This window comes from Tiliqua scincoides, chromosome 13 (assembly GCF_035046505.1).
Source record: "Tiliqua scincoides isolate rTilSci1 chromosome 13, rTilSci1.hap2, whole genome shotgun sequence".
NCBI classification, from domain to species: Eukaryota; Metazoa; Chordata; class Lepidosauria; order Squamata; family Scincidae; genus Tiliqua; species Tiliqua scincoides.
In genome coordinates this window covers 568,056-587,329 of record NC_089833.1, presented here as the reverse complement: position 1 = coordinate 587,329, position 19,274 = coordinate 568,056, and the positions used below count along the sequence as shown (strand labels likewise).

Here is a 19,274-nt window from a genome sequence, read left to right as displayed (position 1 = left end):
GGGGGGACGGACAACAACAGCAAAGGCTATTACTAGAGGTGTTCATTTCTGGCAAGGAAGATAGGATTACAGCCCAAGCCTGAACACAATGGGCTTACTTCTGAGTAAGGTAAATAATACTGTCTTCAATCACCTCTAGCCATTACCCTTGTGCCCTGTTTAGGGGGTTCTTGGAACCTTCTGAGTGGCTTCCAAGTAGTCCACCTGGTCCTTCTGTCCAAGCCAGAGAGGACTCTTCCTAGTTTTGTAAGTTTCCTTCCTGCAGGTCTTGGCTAGGCAGGGGCATTTGATCTCAGCAGGCTTCCAATGTGGAAGGCTGGTCAGGCCAGGAAATGACTGAGGCCCATGCTGATTGGAGTGCCGAAGTCCCAGTCCCGCTGAGGTCTGAATTCATCAAGCGGTGAATGGGAACTGCCATGGGGGGAGTAGTTGGGGACTGCTACAGCACACGACAAATGTGATGCCCAAAATTACTAAACCAGCATTTCTCAAACTGTAGATTGGGACCTACGAGGTGGGTCGCTACTTGCTTTCCGGTGGGTCACGTAGCACCTAACACAGCTACCACCGAAAATATGGGAAGATGAGATGCTGGAAATGGGGAAGACCGTGTGGTTATTTGGCTTGTGTCAAGGTTGTTGTTTTTTCTTTCTGCCTCACTTTGCTGTTCGAAATTAGTTGAGAAACAACCCAACTTATTGTTGCATTCTCATGAAAGCAACAGGCTCTAGCATCACAATGACCACACTTCCTGCTTGATGATGTCACTTCTGGCCATGACATCACTTCCAGGTTAATGACATCACTTCCAATGGGCCCAGACAGACTGTCACTTTAAAACAGCAGCACTCAGAATAGCAACCACTGTGGGCTCGGAATGCATTCTCTGTCTGTACCGCATCTGAGCATTCTGCCCTAGTGCTGTGCAGTCCTTTTGATTGGGGGGCAGGGATGCTCTGGGCAGTTGCATCATCTGCCCAGCATCCCAGAAAGCCATATGACAGGACGTCCAGGCAGACGTGACTGCCCAGAACATCCTGATCAAGGGGGACTTCGAGCAGCGTCTGGTAGGAACCGGAAGGTGTGCTCACTGGGCAGATTCCTGCAGACGCTGGATCCAGACCCCAGCACACGGTTTGAGCAGCCCGGCACTAAAAAAGTGGGTCCTGGTGCTAGAATTTTTGAAACTAAACAAAATAGAATCTATTTGGGGCAGAGCTGGATCCGAGGGGAGACCATGGGTGCATGCCCCCCCCAAACTGTTCTGCCAGCAGGGAAGGCCACCTGCCAGGATGGGAAACAAAATCAGGTGCCAGAGGAACACCCACTGGGTGGGGCAAAGGCAAGGTTGGCTGCAATGGGAGCTCAGGTATACCCAGCAGGTAGACCTGGGTTCCAAGTCCAAGTGGAAGCCCAAGTCTACCCGCCAACGATCCTCAGCCATGACAGTCACGTTAAGCCATTTCTGCCCAACGTTGCATATACGTACACCTGTATATGTAGGTGTACAGCTGTGGGCTGGGCAGAAATGGGTTAAATGGGGAGCCTAGGTCTACCCACCAGGGAGCCCAGGTGTACCTGCCCACTGAACCTTGGCCACGGAGACAGTAAGACCTGGTCCAGGTCTTACCCACCCAGTGAACCTTGGCCACCGGGGCGTAAGACCTGGGGAGCCCAGGTCTACCCACTCAGTGATGGCTGGCCAGAGGCCGTAAGTTAAATGGGGAGCCCCGGGCCACCCGCATGGCTGAGCTGGGCTCAGCTCCCCAACACAAGCACTGCTTGGGGGGGGACGGGACGGGTACAGGACAGCCCATCTACCAGGCCGGCTGAGACAGCTGCCTCCTGGCCAGTCTGGCCTCCACCCACCCACCTCCAGAACCCTGGAGTGGAAAGGGAAAGGGAGGCGGAGCAAAAGACAGGAAGTGCAGAGGAGGGGCGAGGCGCTGGGGGCTTTCCTCCACACTTCTCCTCCTCCCAGTCCAGAAAGAGGGGCAGCAAAAAGAAGGGGGGGGAGATCCGCCTCCCCCAGCACCAGCAGCAAACACCTGCCATGCGCTCGAGGGGAGAAAAAAAGGAAACCACGTGGTGGCCGCGCTGCAGCGCCAAGCGCGCTGCGCCCTGTAAGCAGGGACACGGGGCAGGTCACGTGGGCGGGCAGCGCGCGGCGGTGGCAAGCTGCCGGCACGCAGGCGAAGGTCACGTGATGCTCTGCTCTCAGGCAGCGGGCGAGGCGCCCTACAGGGAGCAGGGAGGGCGGGCCATGTGGTGCGCCGCTCTCGGGGAGCGCGCGCGCGCGCCAGTGAGAGAGTGGGGTTGGAAAGTCACGTGGTGCGCTGTTCTCGGGGGAGCGCGCGGGGAGAGAAGGTCACGTGGTGCTCTGCTCGGGCAGCGGGCGAGGCACCCCGCAGGGAGGGAGGGCGCGTCACGTGGTGCGCGGTCCTCGGCCAGGGCGGGGCGAGAGCGGCTCCCTTTTGTCATAATGCGCTGGGTCACGTGAGGCCGAAGGTGGCGCACTGTGACGCATGCGCAGTCCGCCCGCCTCGCGCAGCCTCGTCGTCGCCGCTGTGAGGGGAGGCGGTTCGGTCTGCCGTTCCCTCGGCCCCTCAGCGCTCGCGGCCTCGCAGGGCAGCCCGCGGCCGACCCCTTAGGGAGGCAGGCAGGCAGGCAGGCAGGCAGGCAGGGCGCGACCGTCAGGGACGGATCCCCAGCCCCGGAGCGCGCCTGAGGAGGCGGCGGGGAGGGGAGCGCGCAGGCCGGAGCCGGAAGAGCCGCCGCCATGACGGCGGCCCCGCGCAGGGGCTGACGGGAGCGGAGGGGCCGAGGCCGTTGCTGCTGCCGCCGCCATGGCGGGGCTCTGAGCTGCCCCCGCCGCGCGCCCCCCGCCGCCATGTCCTGCGTGCACTACAAGTTCTCGTCCAAGCTCAACTACGACACGCTCACCTTCGACGGCCTCCACATCGCGCTCTGCGACCTCAAGCGCCAGATCATGGGCCGCGAGAAGCTCAAGGCCGCCGACTGCGACCTGCAGATCACCAACGCCCAGACCAAGGAAGGTGCGCGGGGCGGGGGGGTCTCTCCGGTGTGTGCGAGAGGCGGGTGAGGCAGAGCCTCCCCACCGGGGTCCTTCGAGGAGCGCCGCCGCGTGGGAGGCGCCCACCACCCTCGCGTGACCCGGGACCCCAGGCTGTGCGACGCGCGTGGGTGCTGGGGGCCTCCCACGGTGGCGGCGCCCCTCGAAGGACCCCGGTGGGGAGGCTCTGCCTCCCGCCCACTGCGTGTCCCTGCTGCTCTAGGGCCTCATGGTTCTCGCAGCGGAGCTTTTCAAAGGATTCCAGTGGGGAGGCTCTGCCTCACCGGGCTCCTCACCCACCATATGTCCCTGTTGCTCGAGGACCTCATGGTCCTCACTGTGGCGCTTTATTTTTATTTATTTGTCACACTTTTATACCGCTCTTCCTGCACAGCTGCTCACCTCCTTTTGTCCTCGCAACAACCTGTGAGGTAGCTGAGGCTGAGAGAAAGTGACTGGCCCAAGGTCACCCAGGAAGCTTCGTGACTGAGGGGGGGGGGTTGAACCTGGATCTTCCGGGTCTGAGTCCACCTCCCAAACCACTGCACCACCCTGGCTCTTGGATTCCAGTGGGCTTCTGAGTAAGGTAGATAACATCACTTTTCAAATGTCTCCCTTCCTGGAGAACGACCATTTTGGCCTGGGGTGTGCAAGGAGGGGCCCTTCCCTCAGTCGCCTTCCTGGGGGTGGGCTGCCCCCTTGGCTGGCTGGCTGGCAGGCAGGCAGGCCTCTGCCCAGAGAGTCCCTCTGCAGGCCTGGCGGGAGCATGCTGATGTGTGTATGCTTGCTTACTTACCCGCTTCTGGGTAAGGTAAACAACAACCCCGTTTTCAAACACCTTCCTTCATTTTGGTGTAGAGCAGTGATTTTCAGTCTTTTTCATTTCATGGCATACTAACAAGGCACTAAACTTGTCAAGGCACACCGTCAGGTTTTTACCAATTGATAAGGCACACTGTGCTGGTAATGGGTGGGCTTATATCCCCCATTGGCCCTACTAATAAATGACCCTCCCCCAAATTCCTGTGGCACACCTGTGGACCATTCATGGTACACCAGTGTGCCATGGCACAGTGGTTAGAAATTGCTGGTCTAGAGTGTGCAAGGAGGGGCCCGTCACCTTCAGGGGAGTGGCAGGCAAAGTAGGGAAGCAGGTCTCTGCCTCAGGGCATCAGCAGGCCTGGCCGGAAGGCTGGGGTAGTCTTCTTTTTCATAGATAGAGGTATTTGTTTCCAGGGAGTAAGGTGGAATTGAAACCTTACTGGGTGCTTGCTTCTGAGTAAGGTAAATAACACTGTTTTCAAACACCTCTGTTCATATACAATGCCATTTTGGCCTAGGATCCCTTAGGAGTGGCCTGCTCTCTTCATCACCCTCTTAGGAGTGGGCTTGACCCCATTGACGCACCCAGGGTTCAGTAGTGAGGGAGGGTCGCAGCTGAGCACAGCCAGAAAGCTGTATTAGTTTCCCTTCTCTCAACCATGAACTGGTTTCCCTCATCCCAGCCCCCTCCCCTGACCTTTCTCGAGGTGAGTGAGCCTGTCTATCTGATCACAATTTTATAACACTCAGCCTCCAAGAAGCTCTCGGTAGTGAACATAGTTCTTTCTTTTGTCTTCATAACTTGTGAGATAGGTTAGGCTGAGAGATCGTGATTAGGGGCCAGGGAGCTTCATGGCTCAGCAGGGATTTGAACCTGAGGTTCATCGAGTACTTGATGAAATCCTTAAACCTGGTGGGCTTCTCTACCCTATCCCCATACGCAATGCACCAGCACATACCACCAGGGCTTATGGCACGTGGAAACATTCAGCAGTGATAACTTATCATTTATAATAGCACCCTGGTACTTTCCAGGGGAATGCTAAGCCAAAGTACATCAGCCACACAAAGTAGGGCAGTACTTTTCCCTGTGGTGGGGGGAAGGGAGGGGCTCCCAAGGTTACTGGAATTTGTTGCTATAACAAATTCTGTATATTGTAAAGTATTGTAGGCCTAATAATAATATAGCAGGATGGATGGGGAGGTTGGCATTCTGCATGTAATGTTCTTGAGGTCCAGTCATGATTGAGTGGTTAGATCCCTTAGCAGGGATCCTCTCAGGCAGGTCTCTCAACTTTGCAACTAGTTTGGCTGGATGGATTAACCCAGAATCCTGCCTGTAGTAATGCCCTGTAACAGATGTGTCAGAAGATGTTCACAGTAAACAGAGTAGTTACCATATGAGCCATCCCAAGCTGTTCACCCCCACCTTCTGACAGCTCCAAGATTTCACATGCTGCTTTAAGCAATTGAATCATGGCTAATAGCCATGGATGACCTTCTGGTCTCTGAATTGCATTGTGCTTGGTACTTGATGGTGTGGCACATGCTGCAATGTGACTAAGGCATCCTGAATTTCTGCATAAGTGGGACTTTTTTCAGCATTTTACTCTTTCAGGTTTTGCCAGTGGTAAGTGACAAACATCAGGGTTCTTTGTAGGAGTCTGTTGAATAACCCAGGTTGGTTAAAATGAAATAAGCCCAATTTCTTGACCCTTATTGGATGAGCCTGGTGGATGGTTTGATTCTGATAATGCATCTTGCTTCATCCTCTGGCAGAGTGAGTTGTGCTTGGTTTTTTTGTGTGAAAGTTAAGGCAAGTACTGTATCTGCTTGACACTGTGGAAGAGAGGAATATTATAAACATTACGTTCATTTTGTCTTCAGTTCCTGTGCATTGTGTGGCAAGTCTCTTAAGATTATTTTATGCATAGGTCTTGATTTCTCTGACTTTGCCTTGGACAACTGGCATGAAAACCTGGCAGAAAATGTTGGAAGGGGGCGTGTCTGAAAGATGCAGAGTTGGAACAACTGACAAAGGTTCCCTCTTAAGCTAGATATTGAAAATGGCAGGCTCTCCTCTGAGAGTTTCATTCAAATGTAGGTTAGATTTGTCAGCTCTTGAGATTAGGCAATTGGGTTAATGCTTATTAGGCAACAGGTTTGCAGTAGTTTGTCTGCCAAGGAGTCCAGAACACGCTCATGTTTTTGAGGAAAATTGGGTAATTCCGAGTCCTCCATCCCCCTTTTTTTCCTGGCATGGGTATGACTATGCACATTTAGCTTTGTTTGTTTTTTAAAAGTGCACAGGTGACTCTTAAGAGTGAAAGTTAAATGGCAGCTGGAGTGTGATGGTGCAGGCTGATATGGTTTCTTGAAAGAGTCACATACTGGATTCATTTACTTTTCTATAATGCATTTGTAAAGTTCAGCTAATTAAGACAGCTCTTCTAGAGTAAGACTTTCTCAGACCTCTATAAATTCAGAAGTGCGTTGTGGCAGCACCATCAGAATATAGTGTCTATTGCTTCATTTAAGCATAATCTGCATAACCACATATGTTAATCTATGATTAGGTGCTGTTTGAAAAATCAGGGTGATGCATTTATTTATTTGATTTGTAACCCGCCTGTCTCTCCAGAAGGCATCCGAACACTGAACATATTATTCAAGTTGAAAGAGACGTGGGAGGTTGTGTAGTACAACACCACTATATCTCACTCAATGCATTTAACTGCTATAGCTAGCTTAGAGGTGTGTGTTTCGTTAAAAAAACAAAACACAGCATTTTGGTGTTTTAAGGTATTTTCCAGAAATTAAAATGGAGCACTTTTTCAGTTAAAAATAATACTGTGGCTGCATCTGCTGACACAATATCACCTACCTAGTACACTTTTAAAGTGTTTAAAATGAATAAAAATGAGAATGAGATCAAAACGCAGCATACCATTTTCTGCCTTTCAGATCACGAAATCTGTGAAAAAGTAAAGCTATTCTCAAACACCCTTAGCTATAGTATCCTCCAACCCAGGAGAACTTTCTACTGCACAGAGTAGACTGTTCCCATGCCAGGAAGCTCTTGCTGTTGGGAGATTCTTTCTCATGTCTTGTTTGCACATATTTCCCTGTAGCTTCAGCCCATTTTTTTCTAGTTCTGCCTCCAGGTGCTACAGGGAGCAAGTCCTCTTGTCCCTGTGGCAACTGCAGATACCTGGAGATGGCTCTAGTATGTCCCCTTAATCGCCCCTTCTTTAGGCTAAACATACCCTTTTTGTTCCTCATAAAATTTGTTTTCCAGATCCCATCTCATCATGTGACCTTCCTCTGAACCCATTCCAGCTCATCAGTGGCCATTGTAAAACATGGTACCGGGACACAGTGTTCTAAGTGAGGCCGACTAGGCCGGAATAGAGTGAAACTGTTACTACTCACAGTCTGGATTCTCTGCCACTGTTATTGCAGTACAAATTCAAAGACATGCAAAGGGGAAAAAGAACTCTTTTTGGGTTAACGTGGTTATGGCTAAATGAGGGGACACACTGGGTAATGGAAACTGGTGATTTTGCAACCAAAAACATATTTGCTTTCCTGGGAGCCCTTTACAAGATAGACTGAAGTTTCTGCAAATTTGAGATTTAGTCAGATTATGCTTAATCTTCATGCAGTGGAAGATCTTTACTCACTGTTGACAGTAGTTGTCTCTGAGCCCTAAATATGATTGTGAAGACATTCTGCCATTATTCCTGCTCCCCTTGTTCCTTCTGGAAACCTTATGCTATTTTGCTGCATCTGTGTGTGCCAAATTCCATTTGAAAAACAAATGTTAACAATGGTCTCTTCTCATATTGTCCTTCTGATTTGAATTTGATGTCTTAAGCATGTTGGGTATAATATGTTGTACTGCTACACTTAAATTATCCTTGGCATGCATTATAAAGATCAGTAACTATTATAGACAGTATTGCGAGTTTGGATAAAATGCTGCCTCAGTAACAGTGGAGTAAGAGTTGATTGTCCCATGTCATCGGAATGCACAAAATGTAGAGTTTGGTGGTTTTTCTTAAGCGATGGAGAAACTTCTGCTTTGACTCTCTTCATTGTAGTCATACCTGGTTTTTTCTTTCTCTCTCTCTCTCTCTCTCTTCCCCCAGAATATACAGATGATAGCGCCTTGATTCCCAAGAACTCGTCTGTTATTGTCAGAAGAATTCCTATTGGTGGAGTGAAATGTACCAGCAAAACTTACATCATGTAAGTGTCAGGGTTTTTTTAAGACCTAAACTCAGTTTTCCACTACAATAGGTGTGCCCCTCTAATTTAGTACAGTATTTGTTTACAAGTTCTCATTGTAGTTGGAAAGGCAGGTTTAACTTACAGGTGTTTGCTGAAATATTAGGTAGCTTTGAGACGAGATGCTTGCTGTATCACTCTTACATCCGGAATACATGTTCACTGTGGCATGAGTTGCAAGAATAGACTGCAGATGTTCATTTTCACCTGTGACAAATGTTTATTTTTGGCCTTACAAAGCTTCTCCCTAGCAGGAATGGGGAAAGCAGCTTCTGTGTGTCAAAGCTGGCAAAAGTGACAGCAGTGGGGCTTGTGTGAGACACCTCCAACCCCATCCAAATTTCTTGTAGGTGGTCTAGGAGCGCACGGATAGTCTCAGTGAATCTAGAATTGAATGCATCTAGATAGGCCCATTAGGACAGTGCAGGCAACAAGAAGGTTGCTGTGTTACTGAATGCAATTTCAAAATGTCTTGTGTTCTTTGTGGAATTCCTTGAGTAACTAAGAATATAATCAGTTTAAATGTATCTTTGAATTATTTTTTTTAATGTGATTATTTTTAACTGGCTCTTTTGAAGTAATACTCCTTCCTCCCCCTCCCCCCATTGGACTCTTACTACTTGTATTCAGGAATTTGGAAAGTGACTCAAACTTAGATTGACATCCTGAATGTGCGTGCACTCTTTCAAGTGGCTTTTGGGTGTCAAATTTGAACTGTAAAGAGCATTTTAAGCACAGTTTGGGTTATCTGGTCTTGGGGGAAGAGAGTTTAAAACATACTGGTGTATCTGGAGGGGATACATCCCCCCAGCAGATAAAACAAAACCCTATCGCCACACCCATTACCTTTGTTTATCTTCAGTACAGTCATGTGAAATGTCTATTGCTTTAACAGTCTAGCAGGCAGGCAGATTCCAGAGTGGAGAGTGAACCTTAACAGGAAGCAGGAAGTTGGCATTCGCTCTTAGTCTCCCTTCTAGCCTACTTGCTTGTCTGTTAAAGCAAGTGACATTTTACATGACTGTAGTGAAGATAAATGAAGGTAATTAGTGTGAGGAAAAGCAGTACCAGGGGATGCCTGTATTGTTGCTTTAGCCTTCTTGTATTTAGGTAGCCTATATACACTTTACGTTTTTAACTATAAAAGAGTATATAAATATTATCATTAATAATAAGGTAATTGCACTCATTGTCCTGTTTAAACAGAGAGTGCAAATACTTCTTGTATGCTGTAGAGACAGGAGGAGGAGAGAGGCTCATGGGCCTAATTTTCAACATAACAAATCTGGGCTTTCCTACGTATGGAGCAATTGGGCCAGTCTTCTTATGACCAATTCTTGGATGCAGAATGCTATCCTCCAGTGAGCTATAGGGTTAGGCAAGTACAGAGCATCAGGCTGTGAAAAATTCTAGTAGGCTGTGGCTGTGAGGATTGTGCTGTGAATCTTGTTCTTCTTCCACAAGATTCCACGTGTATTTGTTATAGAGGGAGGTAGTTCAAAATAATTTTGCCCCACAAACAAACTTATTCTAAACCTGAATATCTAGTAACTAGAGTTCACACTTCCCAGTGGCTGACATTCACAGGTACCATGGGTGGTGCAGGGTTTTGCCTATGGGTTCAGGTGTTGCCTTGTGGCTTTAAAGGCAAGTGGGAGTGCAGGGGATTTGCATCTCTGTCTACTGTCTTAAGCATTGTACACCTGTGCGGGAATATTTAACCTAATCATACCCTCAGAAAATCCACCCTCAATAAGCACTCTTCCATTCTGACCATTAGACATCTGACCAAGCTGCCTTCTGTTATGCTTGGGCTGTGCTCTGCTGCAAGGGTGCGTGTTCATAATGGCAGACCTCCTTGCATTGTGCGGTGTCCTATCCCATCTTTAGTTCAGCTTATATGTGCCTGTGGGCTTTGCTTTGTGCTGCTAATAGGAACAGCGATTCAGTGAGCAGTGCAATTGATAAAGGCAGTTTTGGGCTTCCCCCACCCAGCAGACATTTGTGAATTTAACATCAGCCTTTACAATGATGGTTCCTATAAAATGTCAGAAACTCAAGGGGGTTCAATGCAAAGTTGTTCTTACCTTGGGTTACTCTGAGCCTTTATGATGGCAGGTAGAAAAGGCATTCTCCGCAGACCACTAGTGGAGTGTGCACAAACATCACTTTGGACAGTCTTTTTAGCAGTGATTATAAATTCCATAAATACTGTATTTCTGTGTTTAGCGAGGCAGGTTTATCCCCAAATCTGGAAATTGTTTTTAAAAGCTTGTGTATGTCTTGCAATTTGCTGGTTGTATAAGTCCCATGTCTAACACAGTCTCTGGACCATCATGCAGGAACCATTGCCACTTGTCCTTTTTTTTGCAAAATTCCCTATTTTGTCTCCCACCTGATTGTTGTCAGGCTTGACACACCCCAGTTTCCAGCTATAGGATTTTTTCTTTATGTAGTCAGCCAGCAATCTCGTATAGGATGTACTATTCTAAGTGTTAATGATTTATATTCAGACGAAATGTGCATAAATAAGACCTTTATTCCTTATTGCAGAATCCTAGAAACAGTCATCAGGTGGTGATGATTGAAATGTTCGCCACCCCTTTTCAGTCAATATAAGCTACCTTCATAGTCTACTCTCCTGGTCCCATTGGTCAGCTTGGTCAAGGTGTTGGGGATTTGGACTTCAAGTCTGTACTTGCTCAGCCAGTCTAAGGGTACAGCCCTAGCCACATTTTCCTGGGAGTAAACCCCATTGATTATAATGTGACTTACTTCTGAGGAGTTATGCGTAGATTGGGCTGTAATGCTGTGTGTCAGCAGGGATCAGACTCTACTGTCAAACCATTCACACATGATGGTTTCCAAGAATTTTGTAGACATTCACTTTTTGGAATTGGTGGTGATGGCAGTGGTTGCCTCTGGTTTGTGCTCTGTTGAATTATTGTGTCTTTTTCTGACAACCTATATTTTCCCTTTTTAGAAGTCGAACTGATCCAGTGAGTGGAACTTCAAAAGCAGTATGTAAAATCACAATCTCACACTTTTTCCACATGTTTCTGTTTAATTTTTAAAACAGTAATGTAGCAATGATTTACCTTAAATATTTATTCCCCTCAGAAAAACTTTTTATGTTGTAAATACCATGTATTTTGATTCTCTTAGTGAAATGAGCAATGCAGATGATTTTAATGTTAATATTGACCCTTGTGCCAAGTGACATGCTGTATTGCATACTGAATGCTGGAGTGTTGCCTGTATGACTTCGTGTTGTACAGATTATGTATGATCATTTACGGATCATGTAAGTGAAGGTCTGAACATTGACTGCCTTGTTCTACATCTGTGTGTCTTAGTTAGTAGCTGTATGTTTGTATAGGTTGTTGCGTGCTTTTCGTTTTCTTGAAATAAAAACATTTGGAGTGTATCTTTTTTGCCACTATCACATTGTGTCACATAGCGCTTCCCTTAATGGTTTTTGAAAACGTTATCAGAAACCACATTATTGATCTTTGTATTTTCTCAGTGGGGTTCAGACACCTGTTGGAACATCTAGGGTGCTTTTGTGCAGCTAACTGAATCCTCCTTATAGTCCAAAGCCTTGTACACTGGAATATATAAGTGTGCCTTTGCAATTTCCATGAGCAGAAATCCATCTAGAACAACTGAGATCTTCTAAGTCTTGCACTTCCTTCCATTTTTCCGTGAGCAGACACATAACTGAAATTAGTCCCAGGAGTCAACCTGCTACATCACACATTTTACACCACAGAATCCAGACCAGCTCAGTGGAGGAGAGGTCTCCTCTTCTCCTTTCCTGCGCCAGCTTTCTCCAATTCCTTCTTTTGTTTTGTCACTGAATCATCTTTTGAGTTGGGCACTTGAGTGCGCTTTTCTTATGCCTTCCATTGCTTACATAGAAACATATGGGTGATATTTTTCCTTCCATTTCTGTTCACTAATTTTAGTCTGTAACAATCCATTCGCTTTACATTTTGACATTCTGAATTATTTTGCTTAACTTAAAATATTGCAAAGGTGTTCAGAATTACAACTTCGCATATCTTTTGTCTCCTCATTAAGTGTGACTGGTTTATTTTTTCTTTTCTGTTTTTGGTGGTCAGTGAAAATATCAGTGAAGTTATGATCAGTACAAATACTTCATTTTGTAGTGTGACATTTAAAAAAAGTTTGGGTTCTGATGCAACAGGAAACCACAGTTGGAGCAAATTGTGATTAATAAAGCAACTTAACATTTTGTATTGATCTGAGATCCTGGCTGGTTGTCCATGTTTTGTTGACAAATGAACCAATTCACCTTTGTCAGGCTAAGGCTGCAATCCTAACCAACTTTCCAGCACTGACGTAAGGGCTATGCAGCTCCTAGGTAAGGGAACAAACAGTGCCCTATCTTGAGGAGGTCTCCATGACTGCCCCTGAATTGCAGGATGCAGCACATGCCCCACTGGCACAGCTAAGCCAGTGCTGGAAAGTTGGTTAGGATTGCACCCAAAGCAAACTATTATTAGCTATTTGTATACCACTCTTCGACTAGAAAAGTTCACAAAACAATTTATGAAGCTAAACAAAGAAATGGTTTCTTGTCCCCAAAAGACCCCATGGTCTAAAACAGGCCAGCAGAACCCCAGCATAAAGCCACTGGAAATGATGTCTCGTTCTGGGTGAACGGGGTAGTTGCTCTCCTCTTGCTTAGTGTAAGAGGAACACTGCTTTAGAAGGTGCCTCTGTGTAGTTTTGTGTTGCATCTGATCCCGACCCATGGACTGCTTTTGGCTGTTATATGCATCCTTAAGCTGCCTTCCATTTATAATTGCCCATTAATGACAGAAATCAATGTAGCATAATTTGTGTAAGCTACATTTAATGTTTTTTCATAAGCAGTTATTTTCCTTGCCAGCATGTGTACAATCAGACTACATGTTCACAAATAAAGTTTAATGTTCATTTAGAATCATGTGTTCCCTGGCATGTCTGTCATACAGCTGAGTAGCAGTATCACCTGTTCTTTAAAAGTAAAGCAGTTTTGCAAAGAAGTTCACACTACTTTTTACTAGCCTACTTGCCCACACATACCTACATTGTGAGCCATCTCTACTCTGAGGAAAAATGGGTGTGCTGTTGTAAAGCTTCCTAGCTGAGTTACCTGGGGACGATTGTTACCTAGGCCAGTAACCTGTATTGTGGCTGTTTCAAACTTGCTTTAAAGCAAAGATGGATGACTTAGCAGTTGGTGTTGAGCAAAATCTCAGACCTGCTTCTCTGTTAATGCTAATTCACCTGGATGCTATGTCCAAGTAAGAAGTTGCAGAGTAGGGTTTGATTTTCCCTACTCTGCATGTGTGACCTTGCATTGCTTTAGAGTTCTGTCTGGCTGACGAAGAGGGAAAGACTTAGAAGTCTGAGGGCAGAGTTTGTAGGCAACTGTATTAGGCCCCAGTAGAGAGATTGTTAGAGATCACAAGAAACCAAGAAGTTACTGTAATTTAAGGACATCCCTGAACCTTCTGGGTATAAATGCAAGATTTCATTTTCTTGGAATAGCGTTTCCGTGATTGGCAACATAAGACCCTCTACCTTGCCCTGTTCGGTAAACAGTATCTCTTTGTCAGGGTCTAATATTGACAAATGCTATTCTTGGGGAGGCCTTTAGATATCAGAGGGGCAAATGGAAACATAGGAAGCTCAACAGCACACAGGTCTGTCTCCCACAGGCTATCAGCAAAGTATTTGAAACTTACGTTTTGTCGATCTTTGGGACAAATAGAAGTTTGACTGCATGATACAAGACTCCCCCCCCCCTTTTCTCCCACCCAGGAGAGACAGTGGGAGGGGATAGTTCATGTTGCTCCTGTCTATTCCAAAGTCCAGTGTATGAGAACCTCTCCCCACACACACCTGTCCCCTTGCAAAGCACAAAGACAACACAGGAGAAGGGTCATAAGAACAGCCCCACTGGATCAGGCCATAGGCTCATCTAGTCCAGCTTCCTGTATCTCACAGCGGCCCACCAAATGCCCCAGGGAGCACACTAGATAACAAGAGACCTCATCTGGGTGCCCTCCCTTGCATCTGGCATTCTGACATAGCCCAGTTCTAAAATCAGGAGGCTGTACATGCACATCATGGCTTGTAACACGTAATGGATTTTTCCTCCAGAAACTTGTCCAATCCCCTTTTAAAGGTGTCCAGGCCAGGCGCCATCACCACATCCTGTGGCAAGGAGTTCCACAGACACCACAGGTATGTGGTGAGTGTGGATGATGACTTGCTGCTGAGCCATGCTCAGATTTGTGGGTGCCTGGGTTGCCTTCTCTTTTTCACCTTCCACTGGTGACTTTTGCCCTCTCATTGCTCAAAGGCTTGGTCCACTTCTTTGAGGGCTTTGTCCTCCCTTACCAGAATAGTTTAGGGACAGAAACCCAAGTGCTTGATATACATAATCCCTGGTATGGAATTGTCTGTTAATACGGAAGAGGTTACCAGACAATTGGTCTGTGACTACGGAAGATATGTGTAGATGGTTCTACTCTGTTTCCCCCCAGGAATTCTGTGTGGTTAATGATAAGGAGTATCTGTTTGAAGTTGCATGAAGGATGTTTCTGTTATGTATGTGCGTGAAAAGAGCTTCTGTAACTGAAACCTCTCATTGTAATTGGTGGGAGATGTATGGAGGGCCTGTGCATTGCAAGTACTATATTCCTTACGAGGCTCCCTGTTTGATGAGGCTGGCCAGCCAGGGTCATGGTGGTGACCAGGTTTTACTCCTACTGCTGTGCCAAATGCAGGGCTCATTATTTCCCATTAGTCATTTATGTGGGAGGGAAGTACAGTGGTGATCTTGGATGTCTCGGGGTAAATGGTAAGCCCGCTCTTGTTGTTCTGGTGTCTGGGTGTAAGTGACAGGCTCCCCACCGTTAGGGTCGCACATGATTCAGTTAGAGCAGCAATTTCCAAACCTTGGCCAGTGGTGTGCCTGCAAAACAATTTTGGGTGTAGGGATCGGTGGTGAAGTTTTACTGTTCCGTGCTGCAGCCTCAGCCACTTCTACTGCACATCGCCCAGAAGGCTCTGTGCCTGGATTTCCGGGGGGACACAGCTGCCAAACGCGACTCTGTTCAGAGATCAGGCACAGAGAACAGAGGCTGCAGCACAGAACAATAAGACTTTGCCATGCTGCGCCTAAGATTGTCTTGCAGGCGCACTGGATCTGGCCCATGAGCCAGTTTGTCAGTCCCTAAATTAGAGCTATAGGGAACTGTGCTTGCCCCTTCTCTCTAGGCCTCGATTTTTGGAGGCCAGATTATTGACAGTTAGCTTGAAGACTGTGAGAGTGTTTATGTTTTATGTGACATTGTTGATGATGGCTTTCATTAGATACTTACCTGTAGACCCCACACTGAGTTGTAATTGTTGGCATAATGTGGTGTTAAGCATGGGTGCCCTTGAAGGCCAGTCCTGCAAAGAATGTGACATTGGGGACCAGTGTCTTTCTAAGCCCTAATATATGTAAGAGGTATTTATCCCCCTACAAAATCCAGTTCTATCACTTCTGGCATCTCCAAATACAGAGTTTCTAAGAGGTTGCTTCACTGTTATTGATTAGGGTTCTGCAAGTCTAGAGTTTTATCTTTTTGTTACGACAGACCCTTGCTGCTGAACTAAATAACACCCGTAGTTTAGCTCAGGACTAAGAAATATCCCAGGTCCTCAGATCCCTGAATGTTTGCTTGGAATTGGAAATATTTTTTTTCAGCCCTGGTTTAGATATGATCAAGTCAAGGAGGTGCCTGTCATGAAAATCTCAAATTTCTATGTGCCCACAGTAGCAGTGTGTTTCTTGATTTAAGTGGTTGGTTCCTTTTAAAAATACAAACTTGAACAATGGCATAAATAAGGACTTTGAGTCAACACTTTCCTGTATTCTGTACTTTCTATTATAGAGTGTTTAATCAATACCCCATTGCCATCAGCATCCTAATGATTTTTTTCTTTTGAGCACAGCACGAACAGTTCTCCAAAGCATAGACTGCCAAATTTGTTTTAACATCTGTTGTAAATTAAAGTAAACATTTAAATATTTGGTTATGAAAAGATTTTTCCTGTGTTGTGTAAATATTTTGTGAAATCTGTTTTTCCAACAGCATGCTATACATAAAGCATGAAGATTTTAACTATAAATAAGCAATTTCCTTTACTATGGGAAGAAAAATGTATGCTTGGTTATGCTTAACCATGGAACAGAAGCCCTGACAAGCTGACTCCATTGAGTCAATTCAGTTTTCTAGCTCTTCCCCATATAATTGAATGTTATGTATATCTGACTGCACAAACTGTACAAGCAATGATGTATTTTGGCCTCAGGTTGCAGTCCTTTGAAAAATGTCTTTCTGCAGGGCACAAGTCCAAGTTAGATATTTAAACCACAGTAGAGGCTATAAATGTTGCTGTATTTTGATTGTGGAACTTGAATGTGTGTTTAATTTTTCATGAACAGATTGATGACTCTTCTGCATCTATTTCTCTGGCCCAGCTTACAAAGGTATATATACGTATATATATTCATATTCATTCTAGTCAGATATAGCCAAATGGATTGTTGCTTGCTTGGTATTTTAAATGTTTTTATGCTGTGATCTCTATCTCAGTAATCTTTGTCATTGGTGCAAGATGTTTCTCAGGATAGGTACTGAGCTTTGAGCATTGCCAATGTGTGTATTTTGCTGACTATCCTGTAAAGAGTAGTTCCCGCTATGGGAAGATGGAAGGGGAGTCCCTTATCAGCCTCAGCATAATGTTGCAGTTTTGCTCATCTTCAAGACCCAAAGAAGAAGCACTTCTGAAGCGGTTTTATCGTTTCTTTCATACGCTCAGTAATTTTCCGTTGGAAAAATAGCACAGTTTTAAAGAAGAATTTTACTATTTTGGCTCTTTATGGACTCCTAGGATTTCTCTGTGCAACAGCCAAAATAGAAGTATTTTCTTATCCCATGGACAATATACATGATTATTTCTGGATTCTGCACTCAAAAGCCAGTGTTAGAGCAATAATTTGCATACAGTAATTGAATATATATTGTACACGTGTAGTACATGCAGTGGGCAACAGCCATGCAACTAATTTGTTTGAACACAGACTGTGTAAATGTATTTAACTGTTTATAGGAATATACCAATGTGTATGTGTGGCATATTGGCAAATGTGACCTTCTGAAACTGTTGTATATGCCCTGTTTTGCTATGAAACTGCTTGCATTTTCTGCTCAACAATGTGTAACTTTGTCTGGGAAAGCACTAGTGATAACGTACGGCATTCAAAGAAAAAATGACTGCTCTTTAAAGTTCTGATCACTAGAAGCAATTAGTTGCCTGATCCTTTGTGAATAAAGGATGGAATTAATTTTTTTTCCTAAGAAAAATCTAATCTTTCTCTCCAAGTTCAGAATTTGACGTATGTTTGCGAACACAAAATGTATGTCAAACAAGTTATCTAAGGTTTGGTTTCCATTAGTGCTGTCCTTAAATTTTGTCCTCGGTTCTGTAAGCTCGTGTCAAGTTTATTTTTCTGAGATGTGAAGAAATGTCCGAGAGGTGTTTAGTTTCAGAAAAAACCTAAGTATTTCCTGGCAAATGCAGAATATTTCGTAATATGAAGCAGTTCAAAACTGTTACTTACTTTAACCTCTTCAGTGCACACTGTCATTGCATGGAGGAAATGTGCTTAACAGTTTTCTGTTTTATACTTATTGTGTATTAAATGCCATATTTGAATTTTGGTCTATTCCTACTAATGTTTTGTGCTATTGGATGTGTTTTGTAAAACTGTTTGGGTTCAAACAAATTAGCTTAAGTATGTGTAACATAGTCTTCTGTAAAATGTGAACAATTTCATAGTTGTTGATCTGGACTGTTAAGAAAAGTTATGTATTTTAATCAACTGTTTAATAAACTGTTGAAACTAGCTGGTTGCTTTTGTGAATGAATGTATAAAAAGTATGTATGGCTGACCTGAATGTTAGGTGCTTGAATATCTGAGTAATTTAGTAACCAGTCCCTTAGACCCTGCTTGTATCTACATTAGTGTGTAACAAACCATCTTAACCAGTACCAAATTTCTGGAATTGTTAGCTCCACGTGGGAGGTTCACACCCATGACTTGCATCTTAAAGGGACTGTCATCTTGAAAGTTGCGGGGGGTTTCCAAAACATTTTGTGCTGCTATTCCAACTAGCCCAAATTATTCTCTTTATGATGTGTGTTGCAGATTTCTGGCTCCGTTCAGTCGCAAAGACGTCTAAAGGGGGACAAGAAATGCATTTCCCAAGTTATTAAAGGTGGTCTAGCTTCAATTTTCAGGATGGCAATGGTCCTTTTAATATTCTAAAGCATCAATAATACATCTCACAGTATTGCAGAGAGAGAGAGAAGGTAGCAAACAGTGTCAATCTCTGTACAGAATTTAAAATTCATTAGCGCTTTCACCTGAAGATACTTCAGAAAGGCATCTTTTAAAAAAAATTTTTTTTAAACCTATCTCCAGACCACTTAAATGTATTGCAGGAAACTGGAGCGGTTACACAAGTCTCTTTTATGTAAGGTACAAACAGAGCCTAAGGTTTAGTTTGTCCCAGGCCAGGAGCTCTTTCTCCTTTTCAGCTTAGGTGAACAGGCACACAAACATCATGTCATGGCGTAAGGACTCCCTGGAACATCTTCAGGACCATCTTGATATGACCAAGCTTGGTTTTTCTGAGACAACTTCAGTCTAGCTTTTCGCTGCTCTTTACAGGATTGGATGAGTGGTGTTTGTCTTTGACTGGGTGGACTTAACTGTGTTTCTAATGTGTGTGTCAAATGATTACCTATTGAACAGACCGCCAATCTGGCTGAAGCCAATGCTTCGGAAGAAGATAAAATTAAAGCTATGATGTCACAGTCTGGCCACGAATATGATCCAATCAAGTAAGTCTTCATTGTGTCACACACCCCAACAAGCAAACCAAATGGCTAACTTGGGATCAATTTACAAATGTAGTTTTCTATTCTTGAAAACAAGAACCTACAAACACAC

The 19,274-nt window shown here is 45.1% G+C and overlaps 1 protein-coding gene across 1 annotated transcript in view; it reads left to right on the top strand.

The window, feature by feature from the left end:
- The first annotated feature begins 2,542 nt into the window (after positions 1 to 2,542).
- The window catches only part of RBBP6 (RB binding protein 6, ubiquitin ligase), a 31,758-nt gene continuing 15,026 nt past the window's right edge, over positions 2,543 to 19,274 (top strand). Inside the window, exons 1-5 of the mRNA XM_066640331.1 lie at positions 2,543 to 3,056; positions 8,047 to 8,146; positions 11,169 to 11,205; positions 16,701 to 16,745; positions 19,077 to 19,165. Of these exons, the coding sequence (XP_066496428.1) occupies positions 2,891 to 3,056; positions 8,047 to 8,146; positions 11,169 to 11,205; positions 16,701 to 16,745; positions 19,077 to 19,165 (437 nt within the window). The 5' untranslated portion in view covers positions 2,543 to 2,890. The remainder of the gene's footprint in view (positions 3,057 to 8,046; positions 8,147 to 11,168; positions 11,206 to 16,700; positions 16,746 to 19,076; positions 19,166 to 19,274) is intronic.